The 12,361-nt window shown below is 34.8% G+C and overlaps 1 protein-coding gene across 12 annotated transcripts in view; it reads left to right on the top strand.

Moving 5' to 3' along the window:
• ATM (Serine/Threonine-kinase ATM-like protein) overlaps positions 1 to 12,361 on the top strand; it is a 124,881-nt gene that overhangs the window by 39,106 nt on the left and 73,414 nt on the right. For 9 of the 12 annotated variants that reach the window (XR_015816501.1, XR_015816502.1, XR_015816503.1 and 6 more), the window contains exons 24-29: positions 6,313 to 6,438; positions 6,950 to 7,077; positions 10,717 to 10,873; positions 10,983 to 11,029; positions 11,083 to 11,161; positions 11,370 to 11,444. Coding sequence is in view for 8 of the 12 variants with exons in the window: in XM_088211795.1 (XP_088067921.1) it covers positions 6,313 to 6,438; positions 6,950 to 7,077; positions 10,717 to 10,873; positions 10,983 to 11,029; positions 11,083 to 11,161; positions 11,370 to 11,444 (612 nt within the window). In the remaining 4 variants the exon portion in view is untranslated. The remainder of the gene's footprint in view (positions 1 to 6,312; positions 6,439 to 6,949; positions 7,078 to 10,716; positions 10,874 to 10,982; positions 11,030 to 11,082; positions 11,162 to 11,369; positions 11,445 to 12,361) is intronic. The other 3 variants (XM_088211798.1, XM_088211797.1, XM_088211796.1) reach the window with 1 other exon arrangement.

Raw genomic sequence — 12,361 nt, 5'->3', positions numbered from 1 at the left:
GATGTTAGAGTAAAAGAGAGAGTTAGTTTTATAGTCCCATAATCCTCAATATTGGTTGACCCATCAACAATAATTACAGGAGAAGGTGCTCTGTGTGATCGAAAATTAGAGAAGATATTAGAGTTACCTGTCATGTGATTTGTAACACTAGAATCAATCATCCATTTGTTTGAAGAGGAGAAAAGACATTTTTTATCTAATTCAGCAGAAGTAGTGATTGGTGTGTATGTTGATAAGCATTCCATGTTCAATAGGATATTATGCTAAATATGATATTTTATTTTTTAGAGTTTTAATAGTAAAGTTATATCATGTAATTAGAATTCTCCTAAAATAAGGATAATTTACTTTATATATATCTACTAAGTGTAAACATAAAACGTAAGAAATAAAATTAGTAGTTTATTTTTCTCTAAAAATCTTCAGTTTATTACTTCAAATATTCTTGAAACTGAGAGAACATTGAATACTCATCGGCTGAAAAGATAATAGTTTTCTAAGAAAATGGAGGAGTTAGCAGTAGCAGCAATAGCAACATTAGCTGTTTGCGTTCTCTGATTTTGATTCTGTAATTCTTGCGTTGTCGCTTCATATGTCATTGCTTAGATAGTAATAATAGGCAATATTGCTTATATCATTATTTCGGCTATCCATTGCTTTGTTTCTTCCCCTGTTATTATTTCTTGCTTCTCCTTTGGTAACAAAAACATTAGTATGCTGATTGGGTGTATTATTCTTTGTGCATAACAGCCAATTAAAAACTTTCTAAAGAGATGTGATCTCGGAACCGAATAGAATATGAGATTTGACAGTCTTAAATTCAGATGGAAGATCAATCAAGAAGCTCATTATGGTCATCTGCTCTCTTTGTGTTTGTTGTACCTTGATGTCAGAACTGAACAATAAAAGTACATTAAGTTCCTCATATGTTTTCTTGAATTCCGTAAAGTAGACTGTGAGAGATTTGACCTCATTCTTAGCACGGTAGAAAGCCTTACAAACTTCATACATGCATGACACATTTCCTTTCCATGAATCCAAAAATTCTAAATAATCTATTAGTTCTTTTTAACAAACTCACAGTAATTAATTAATCCAATTACCTCACTAACAATTAAATTTCTAATATGCAGAAACAACCTTGCATCATCTCTTAGTTAGACTTGAGTCAAGTGATCGTTCTTATCAATACTACGTAGATAAATCCTAATAGTCTTGCTCCACTCTATATAATTTGTACCATTTAATTTATGTTTAGTAATCTTTGATATGACTGACATTATATCATTTATAGAGAATTTATTATCGCCAAATTTAACTCAGGAATCACAACAAGTGCCATCCAGAATACTCAAACATGACAGTCAAAGATATATAGAAAACATTGCAAATAAACTAAAAATTATGTAGAAACAGAGTACTCTCCACACACGAAAACCTAAAAGAATCACACTACCACCACCGGATTTCTTGCACTGCTGTCGGAAAGTCACGCGTCACCTCCAGAAACCACCAAAAGACGTCCCTTTGGTTGGAAGTCACCAAGAACTCAAATGTGTCCCCAAATCCAGAATGTGGCTCGCAAAACCGCCTCAAATTACGTCAGAAAATCGAGAAACGCTTGTTGTTGCGTGATTTGCTCTGCCTTGGCTTTCTGCGCCTGATCTTCTGGTTTCGTGCTCAAAACAGGCCTGCTGAGCTTCTCTTTAGCTTCTGACTATGTGCCGAATGCGACACGCACTCAAAACAACCTCCTCTGGCTCACCCAACGCATGAGGACCAAAAAACTGAGAAGAAAAGGCTTCCTCCGTTTCTTCTGCGTGCACCACCGTGCTGGCCGCAATTTGAATTGGTCGAGGGACGGTGATCGACTTCCTTTAGCACCGGGAATGAGTTGTTCAACCCTTCTTTGGTTTGATGTAATCTGACCCCTAAAACCCTAATCGTAACTCTAGCTCTGATACCATGTAAAGAGTTAGGAAAAAAATACTGAATATTTCTTGTATTAGTATTCAAATGGGAGTCAGGGTTTATATACATGTAGACAATTCATATATGGTAACTAATATAAATTACTCTATTAATTTTCTTCATAATTATGCTAACATATTTTGAAAGATAATCATATTATTACATACAAAAAATATTTTATAATATTTTAACAATTTTTAAAGAAAGCAATAATATTGGAGGCAATGAAAGACTTAGATAAATTGCTAATGGAGGGATTCATTTATGAGGACCAATAAAAAAGAGTAGTAGAATTAAAGAAGTATTAGAGTGTTGATTAGTTAGGAATGAATATTGAGACAAAAGACTAAATTGAAATGGGTTAAAGAAAGTGATGCTAGCTAACACACACCTTCATCGTAGAGTGGTCAATGGTTGTAGGAGGAAGAGTGCCTAAAAGGACTTTGAACTAGATAATGAGAATTTGGAGAGCAAAGGGTTCAGAGGGAGACGAGGGGGACAAAGGATGTCTTTACTCCTTTTGTCAGTTATGGTTAATGGGAAACCTCAAGACTTGGTCAAGGCCTTTTAGAAGGTGGAGACAAGGGGACACCCTTCCTTAATTCCTGTTCACCCTTGTTATGGATGTACTTAGTAGGATGTACTTAGAAAGGAGAGGCTTCGTGAAGAGGTTGGTGGTAAGTAAGGATAGAGGTAGAAGTTTTGCACTTTTTGTTCGCTGATGATACTATCCTATTCCTATAACATAAAAACCATTCCATTTCTCGGGTTTTGATTCTTATTTAGATTTTGGAGCATATTTTTGGTCTAAAGATTAACTTAGGTAAAAGTGGACTTATTGGAATTAATGAGGGAGAGGACATGATATGTGAGTTAGTAAGGGCGATAGGATGTAGTAAGTTGGAATCACCTATTGTTTACTAGGTGTTTCCTTGGGAAGTAGCTTGCGAAGTAGGCCCTTTTGGGAGAGGGTAAAAAACAAAATAGCTAAGTGATTAGAGAGTTGGAAGGGGGTCCCTTCTCTTTTGGGGGCAGGGCCACACTGAGTTAGGTGTGCCTTTCTAGTACGATACTTTACTATTTTATCCCTGTTTATGATTTCTGGTAGGGTAACAGAGAGGGATAGATGAGAAAATTTCTTTGGTCGAGGGTTGGGGAAGAAAACAGTGATCATCTAGTTTGTTGGTAGACGTATTGCCAATCGAAGAGTTCAAGGAAATTAGAGATTGAGAATCTTAGATTAATGAACATATTTTTATTGGCGAAATGGCTCTGACATTTTCTGGGGAAGTTAAATTCTCTGTGGCACAAGGTGTTTAACGACATTGATGGCAGTAGAAGGACGTTCGGGATATCAAAGTAGGAAAATATGTCTTTCACAAAGTTCCTAGATTCAAAAAAAAAAAAAACTGAATTATAAGGAATAACATCAATAAAACAACTTAGCTGATTTCCTTTGTAATATGGATAAGAAATGCCCATAATTACCCATATGATTTGGCCCACGGAAAAGTTGAAAAAGCTAATTTATTCCAAGGGCTAGCTAATGCTCTGATCCATGTGCATAACATTGCGTTGTAGCTTGCCAAAATAGCACCACTTAATAAAGTCTTGTACTCTTAATCTGCTTATTCCTTTAAAGATGAATAAATATGAAAGGGATTTGAGTATCCAACGAACGGACAAACTCTTGATTCTGTAAATAGTTCAAAAGTATTATTCTTGACAAATGGATTGTATGTACAAGGAATAGTTATAAAATGGCTCTTTAGGTATCAAGTTTAGCATCCATGTATTCCCATAATGACCATAATTGCTCTTGACCCATATGTTAGAAAATTAGGTCCCAACATACAGCACTATAACCACTAAACCCCGAGCAATGTTGTTAGGTTGCAAGGTTACCAATGGCTTAGCCCCCACGCCCCTCAATTCGCAAATGTGGTGTTTTATTCATAATAGTTCTCATAGACGGGCGTCTACTGACACCATGATAATATGGGATACTAAAGGTTTATGTTGTTGAAGATGCATTTTGATTATCGGTTCTTCTCAATGTAAAGGGGAAGGGCTAATAGTGGTTCACAAATATCTACAGTCTTAATAAGTGCATGGAGAGATTCCAAGTATGGGAAGAGTTATCTTATCTCTCAGCTTTGTATAACCCCTACTGGTGTCTCCATGGAGATTTTAATTTTTGTAGATTTCTTTATAAAAAATTAAAGGGAAGTCAAATCTCTACATCAATGTACACGTTTAATGAATTCGTAGGTGTCTGTAAGTTAAGAGACTTGCCCCTAAACAATGCTTGCTTTATTTGGTCAGTCAGTAGACAAGGAGTTGTCTCTTTACTTTTGAACCGATTTTTAGTTTCTACCTGTTGGGAGGATAGTTTTGCAGATCTGGTGTAGGAAGTTTTCCAAAACTAGTATCTGATCATTTCCTTATCTTTCTTGAATCTCAGAGAGTGAATGAGGGCCCTACCCCATTTAGGTTTGAGAATATGTGGACATCATGCAAGTCAGGGAGGAATAGCAAAAACTGATGGACCCTGGAGAGGAATATAGATTTATGCGGAAACTAAAAAACTTAAAGGAAAGGTTGAAAAAGTGGAACAAAGAGGTATCTGAAAATGTGGGATAGTGAAAGAAGGGAATTTTTGAGGATGTTGAAGAGCTAGGAAAACCGGGTGCAGAACTAGATATCTTGGCTGAGCAACCGAATAGCCTTGTCTCTTGCATAATGAGTTGGAAGATGTAGTGTTTTTGGAAGAGACAAGCTGGAGACAAAAGAAAAAGATTCAGTTGGTTAAGGAAGAGGACGCAATACTTGATTGTATTAAGAGGTTGTAAGACGATGGAAAAGAAAAAATGTGATAAAAGAAATTGAATTGGAGAATGAGTGGGTGGAAAGAAGAGAAAAATGTATTCCTAAGGTGATCACTTAGTACCATAGGACATTATATATTGAAGAAGTAGTCTCTCGTCCATTCATTGATGGTCTTGACTGGGCACCATAGGGAGGGCTAAGGTGGAATTAATTGAAAGACCCATTGCAACGGAGGAGATTAGGGGGGCTATTTGGGATCTAGGCAATAGAAAAGACGACGGGCGAGATGAATCTGCGCTCAAGTTCTTAAGAGTATGTTGGATCTACTTACAAGAGCATAAACTCCACTTTTGTTACCTTAGTTCCTAGAAAGGATAAGTCCTCCAAGGCCTCTGATACTATTCCATCAGTTTGGTGGCTAGTGTTTATAAAATCATCACGAAAGTTCTCTCCTTTCGCTTAAATGATGTGTTAGATGACATTCACTGAACCAAAATGTAAGAAAATCAATAATTTATTATACAGGGGTATATTTTACCGCTATATCATTTAATCTAATTTAACCATAATTACCTATGCTGTACATTTGCTAATATTTTCTATCTTTGTTTAAATCTCCTCATTGTCTTGTGGAGAGTATTGAGAGGTGATGTGGAATTTTCCTTGATCCAGTTTATGTGAGCCTATGAAGAACCTCCTACTTAGATGGTAGTTGTGTTTTCTTGTCTAAGTTAAATGATGGTCCTAGTGTTTGGGAACCTTCTTCGTTAAGAACTTGCTGTTGTTTAAGGTATCATCATGTTCCTTTCAAGATTGAAATCTTTGTTTGGATTGCAGGTTTTGATAGGCTGAGTGTTAACAATTTGCTCAAGCTCATAGGCTGAATCATGATTTGTTCCCTGGAGTATGCATAACGATTTCCGAAGTTGCTAAATCTCATAATCACCTTTTCCTTTACTGTGATAAGAGTTGGAGTCTTTAGTCTCAGTTGGTTGATACTTTTGGTTTTTCTTGGGTTTTTCCTTTTTAATGTGAGGGAGTTTCCATCTTCAACTATTCGAGTGTTGTGTTTGAAGGAAAGAGGTTAAACTTTTATGGAGGAGAGATATTTTTGTTGGGTAGAGGGTAATTTGGTCTGAGAGACACATTAGGATTTTCTGACATCGTGATTGTCATTTTCACATTGGTTGGAATATGTGACTCTTTTGGCATCTATTTGTGTTAATGCGCATGGGTTTTTTTCAAAATTATTCTGTCTGTTTTGCAGAGAGATTGGCCGGGCATCACATTTTGAGCCTAGCTGGTTTTTCTCCAATTTTATACTTTTGTTTTCTTAAATTAGGGATGATAGCTAGTCCTCTGTGGTTCTGTTTTTCTATCTCCATATTTCATACTTAATACAAATCTTGTTTGTATCACATAGTTTCTAATGCAAGTGTTGTATTTCAGTCTTAATCAGCTGTGAATTTGTCCTTATGCTTAAGTTGAGTTCTTACATGTTACTTGTTGCAGTGCCTGATACGTATGGGAGACATGGTGAATAAAGTTGCTGAATCTGGTCTTCTCGATTGGTTCGGCCGTGTTAAGTTGATTGACTGCATTTGCGATTTTGTTTTACTTGATCCTCAAATTGGAGAGGTAATATTTTCCTATGCAGGAAGATTCAGTTTTTTTTAGAAGAAGAATTATTATTATGAGGGGAAAGATGTATTAGCAGATACAGTTTTCTTCACTTCAGCTCTGATCTTGTTGAAACATTGACACAGAAATAGGAAGAGAAGTCATTGGATTTTTTTGACATGGTAGTTTACATTATAGTATAAATGAGGAGTTGATGCATGTTGTACTTACTTTCATATCGGTGTTCCGATATAGATGAAGGTTTTGAATCTTCATCAGACAATTCGTCCTGGTGCAGTATTGTATGGAAAAGTTACTTTCAAGTTTTGTTATTTGCATTAGAAATAGACTTTCCTGCTAGTGGGGTGGTATTTTTCTTTTCAACAGATTCATTTCCTATTGATTTTAGGTTTAGCATTTAATTATTTGGTTGGCTTTTTTACTTCATTTACCACTCAAGTTTGTTCTGAAAGTGCAAAACTTATTCTTTCTCTTTGTGTGCATACTTCCACTTTTTAACATTTGACAGACGATGATTGAAAAGTTGCTTTTCATTCTTCAAGATCCTGATTATCGAGTAAGGTTCTTCTTGAGTAGACGAATTGGTGTACTTTTCCAAACATGGGATGGCCATGAGGAACTGTTCCAAGATATCTGGTAGGATTCTTGATATTGTTTTTTATCTAAAGGTTGCTTGAGTTTAATTGGCATTTCTGGCCCACTCTGGTATTCTTGAATTTCAGAATTTCATTAGCATTGTGAGATTTGTTTATATATATATCTGTATATATATAAATATGTTAGAAAATAGAAACGTTTTTGTTGCAATTGATGGTCCAAATCAGAGAGAAATAAAAAAACAGAATGAAGAAGCGGGTTTTCAATATGTTTTACTGATTGACAAGTTTCCATATTTGTACACGTTTACATGATTTCTAAAAGGAAACCATTGATACAAATCAGTAATTTTAGGATTTGAAATTAACTTTCCTTCATATTCTGGCAGTCAACACTCCTTATCAAGATAGTGCATAGATGTGTCTTATGTCCATATTGCAAATAAATCTATGAAATTTCTTACTTCCCAGTCCCATATATCCATATTTATACAAGTTTACATGGAGAAGAAAATAAAATACATTTAATTATAATGAGAGAGGTATGTTACTAGTATTGCCCTTTACCTATGTTAATATATATATATATATATATTTGAGATAAAAGTAGTTGATGTATTAAAAAAGGGCACCAAGGAGGTACCACTCATCTACAAAAGTATTACATATTTAAGAAAATATCGATAACAGTTCCAATATTGTTGAAATATAATAAATTATGATTCAAAAAGATGGAGGCAAAACAATGTAACCATCTATTTTTTATATTTACAATAGTATCTTCATTATCATTAAAAGCCCTATTGTTTCTTTTTTTTCAAATAGTCCAAAAAATAATAAGGGAGATAAGGCAGTTAACATGATTACTTGAGTTTAAATCTTCCTAAGTGAGGAGTTCATCGTGAACGGATCCAGCCACAACCCAAGTAAAACCAATCAGATTAAAAACCATGGACCAAAGATTTGAGGCAAAGGGATACCAAAGAAGAATGTGATTGCAGCTCTTAGCGTCACACTTGCAAAGAAAACACTTGTTAACCATAATATTTTCTCTTTTTATCAAGTTGTCTAAGGTCATAATCTTCTCTTTACTGGCTTCCCAAGCAAAAAAAACAGTTATGGGAGGAGCACCGGTCTTCCAGATAGATTTGAAAGGAAACTGAGAATTATTTGCAATGTTGCACTGGAGATTGGCGTTGGAAAGCAATTTGTGGAAGGACCGGATAGTGAATTTGCCATTTTTTTTGTCCCTTCCATATCAAACAGTCAGGTCTCTCCAGAATTTTAATGTCAGCCATCAGATTTAGGAGTTTTCCCATGTTCATCCAACTTCCAATCATTCAAGTTTCGGGTAACCAACACATTACACAGTCCATCAATGTCAAAACCATCAGAAACCGTTAAATCTTTGCATTGTACAATAGAAAAATAGCCGAAAAACAGATTTAAGTTTGTCCTTACCGCACTAACGGTCATTCCAGAAATTTATCATGCGCCCATTACCAATTTTCCAGCAAGTGTTAGACATCAACTCAGTGAATATGGATAAAGTCCCTTTCCAAACGCTAGTCCTGTGAGATCTATCAGGGAAGATAAGGCTGCCGTTTTTGTCAAAGTTCATTCAGAGATCCACAATTCTTCTCCACAAGTTGTTAATATAATTGAAGTATCTCCAGATCCATTTACCGTGAAAAGCCTTGTTGATATTAGTAATAGATCTTATATCCAGGCCACCCATGGTCATTGGCAACTTGACTTCATTCCATTTGACCAAATGATATGCTTTATTATTTTCCAAATCACCCCAAAAGAAGCTATTCTGAATGGTCTCTAATTGTTTAGCCACTCGATTCAGTACCTTGAAAACCGATAGATAATATAAAGGAAGTTTAGAGAGTGTGCTTTTAATGAGAGTTAATCTTCCACCTTTTGAGAGGAAACCTCGTTTTCATGTCGCAAATCTTTTATCAAAAAGATCAACAATTGGTTCTCAACAATTGGTTCTCAATCCCTGTGATCTTTGTATTTGAGGCCAAGTGGAAAACCAAAGTATTTGATAGGGAGGTTCTTTTCTTGGCAGCCCAAAGTATTTGATAGGGAGGTTCTTTTGTCAAAAAGATCAACAACTGGTTCTCAACAATTGGTTCTCAATCCCTGTGATCTTTGTTTTTGAGGCCAAGTGGAAAGTATTGAAGATTTGTTTTCCTTTTACAAACGCATGTTGGCTCTCCCCAATAATCAAATGAAGTACATGAGATGATTTTCTAGATAAAACTTTAGAAATAAGCTTATAAATACTGCTAATTAAGCTAATAGGCCGGAAATCCTTAAAGCAATTAGCTCCTTCCTTTTTATGGATGAGAATAATAAAATCGAAGTTTAGAGATTTTACAAACTCTCCATCCCGATGAAACTTTTTGAAAACATTAAGAATATCCTCTTTCAATAAGTACCAGAAAGTTTGCATAAATTTGAGGTTGAAACCATCAGGGCGGCCGGGGCCTTATCGCTATCACAGCTCTTAAGGGCAACAACAATTTCAGATTCAGAGAATTCAGTCTCTAGTAACTCTCTGTTAGTGCAATAAAGGGTATCAAATAATAATTTGTTATTCTTCTCAACACTTCTCAACACTTCCTATAATTTATCTTATTGTTAGGATTATGTCTATGATTTTTTTTTTTGTTTTTGTTTTGAAATAATAAGTCTTAAGTTTTAAACTTGACATGATCAGAATTTGATTCTCTTCGCCTTGCATATACTTGCATAAATCTTATTGAATCATGATGTTCATTAATCTCAGTCACGGGCTTGATTTAAATGGGTGAGGATGTTAGCATGGACTGAGGTGATTCAACAGGGGGTTCTGGTTGGACTAGTAATGGACAACTATATGGGTCGGAAGCCAAACAAATTTAATCTATATCTTTGTTTTTAATGGATTGCAGGGACTCTTCCTGCAGATAGAGTAGGATTAGATAGGAATTTTCTTATCAAAAGTAACATTGATAGAGAAGAAAATTTTTGGTGGCTGGATGATAATGGAAAAGCTGGTACCCGGTTAGAGTTGGTAAATAACCGACAAATATACATTTAATAACTCTTGGGTATAACTTTTATTTATTTTGTCTAGGAAAATGGACAGAGGCAGTATGTCCAAAAGACTCTTAGGATGATGTTGCTTGCTGGGTTTAGATAAGGATAAAACTGAAGAAGTGTCTGGTTATATGTTGGTTTTTGATCAGGCTAAAACTGAGAAAGTATCTCAATTGGTATTGGGAAGTAAGATAATTCCCTATAGGTTTTGGGAAGTAAGACAAATTAATCTTGCTAGACATATGGAACATAATATACTGGATTGAGAATCCTGGTGATATGAAGATTTTATCTGAATTGATTTTCATTAATTAGTTTTTTTTAATTTTTTCTCTTTGTAACAGCTATACTATACATGCTTCTTCCAGATGGACAAAAAATTTGATATCTTTCTAAATTTCACGAAACCATCCTATGAAATTACTTAAAAAGCACAAATAAATTTCACTTTTAGCGTGCAAGAGGTATATCCAAGTTATTCCAGTGCAATGATACTGAAAGTCTATATGAATAATAAAGTTCTGTGATAGAAATTTATTATTATTATTACTACATTTCCTGATATGCGTTGATTGATTTCTAGCTCCAACTTTGGTGTTCGTTTGGTGGTTTCCTCAAAAGAAAAACTTGTTACTGCAAAGGAGGTCCTAGCTGCTGGTCCTCAGCCTCGTCATGGGATGGAAACAGTTATTGTTACTCTTATGCATCTTGCTTTGCATGGTGAGAGGATAGAGTTGGAGGTAACTTCTTACTTTGGTTGGTCAAATTTTAGAACAAGTTTTCGATAATTTTTTTTTGTTTCATGCATATTATTTATTTGTATTTATAATTTTGTTGTTAAACATGCAGGCTGTTTTTACCATGTGTGTTATTTCTGCTATTGATCCTTGTCAGAGGTATTCAACCTAGTTTTGTGATTTTTAGTACTTGTCAATTCCATCAACTGAAGTCCTTTTTACTTCAGGGAATTGGTCAATGCAGCAGTTGATAACTTGTCAAAGGAACTCCAGTATGAAACAAGGTCGAAGGTGATGGGGATAGTTTTTGGATACTAAGATCTTAAATACCTCTGAGAATTTCTTTATATGTTGAAATTCAGGAACAGTTCTTTTTTTTATTGTTTTAAATATTCTTAAAATATGTTGTGGATAAACTTTGGAGCTATATTATATATAAGTTTATAGTCTGCAATTTGTCGTATTTAGTGTAATTTTCTGAACTTTCTTTCTAATGCAGTACTTGGAGGAACTCATTGCACCAATTCTTTTTCACTGGGTTACTTGTGGTGTTAGCTTAGTTGCTCTTGTTGAGGTAACGTACTTGTTATGTTTTCTTTGTGAAAGGCACTTTAGGTGTCTAATCTTATCCTTTCTTGCTCTTGTTTAACTTAATTGGTCTTGGTAATGTGGGGATTGCATTAAGGCTTACGGTACATCATAATAAAAAACGTATACAAATTTGGTAAGATGTTTGTTTGGTTCCCCCTATTGCCTCAGCTTTACTTGAGTTTGTTGTTGAAAAATGATAATTTCTATGGTTATTGTTAAAAGAGTGAACTGGAATATTATTTTTGTTGTGTTGAAGAAATAGTACATGTCTTTACAAAGATACCTATGGATAAGAAAAGAAAAACTAAGATTGGAATCTAACTAAATGACTTCAAATATAATAAAAACCTACCTCCATAGAATATTAACTATATTGAAAAAAACTATCCATATCCATATAATGATAAAATGTATATGGTCTTAAAACTTACCTTGTGAAGAATGTAATCTTTTATAATCTCCCCACACCAGTAGATAATTACTAAGATATTATTCAATAAATAGATTCTGAAGCTACATAATTGTATGAGATGAATCCAGTTACTGTTTCCTTCATTAACTTAATTTGAAAATTGAAACCTGCATCAATTTTTTCATATCAGCTTGTCAAGCATGGCAAAGGATTTATCCTTCTTGATTGGCCTTGGCTATACAACCGATGCGTACATTGTAGTTTGGAGAGAAAATATCTTGCAAACTTTGAGTACAAAGGATATTAAAGATTCTAAGGACAGCAACTAGGGGCCAGGATGGGAAGAAACAATTCCATCTTTGTCAAGAAAGTAATTTGAAACAAAAATCAAATGACCGAAAGTTATTTTTCTGGTAGTACATTTGGAGTTCAAGGAACTGGTAGCTTATTCAACAGAGACAACACAACCGGAAGTGTCAGGCTACTGT

Source organism: Carica papaya, chromosome 9 (genome assembly GCF_054855325.1).
Source record: "Carica papaya isolate Zhongbai chromosome 9, ASM5485532v1, whole genome shotgun sequence".
NCBI lineage: Eukaryota > Viridiplantae > Streptophyta > Magnoliopsida > Brassicales > Caricaceae > Carica > Carica papaya.
The sequence above is the reverse complement of the archived record's forward strand: the minus strand, read 5'-3'. Positions and strand labels throughout refer to the sequence as shown.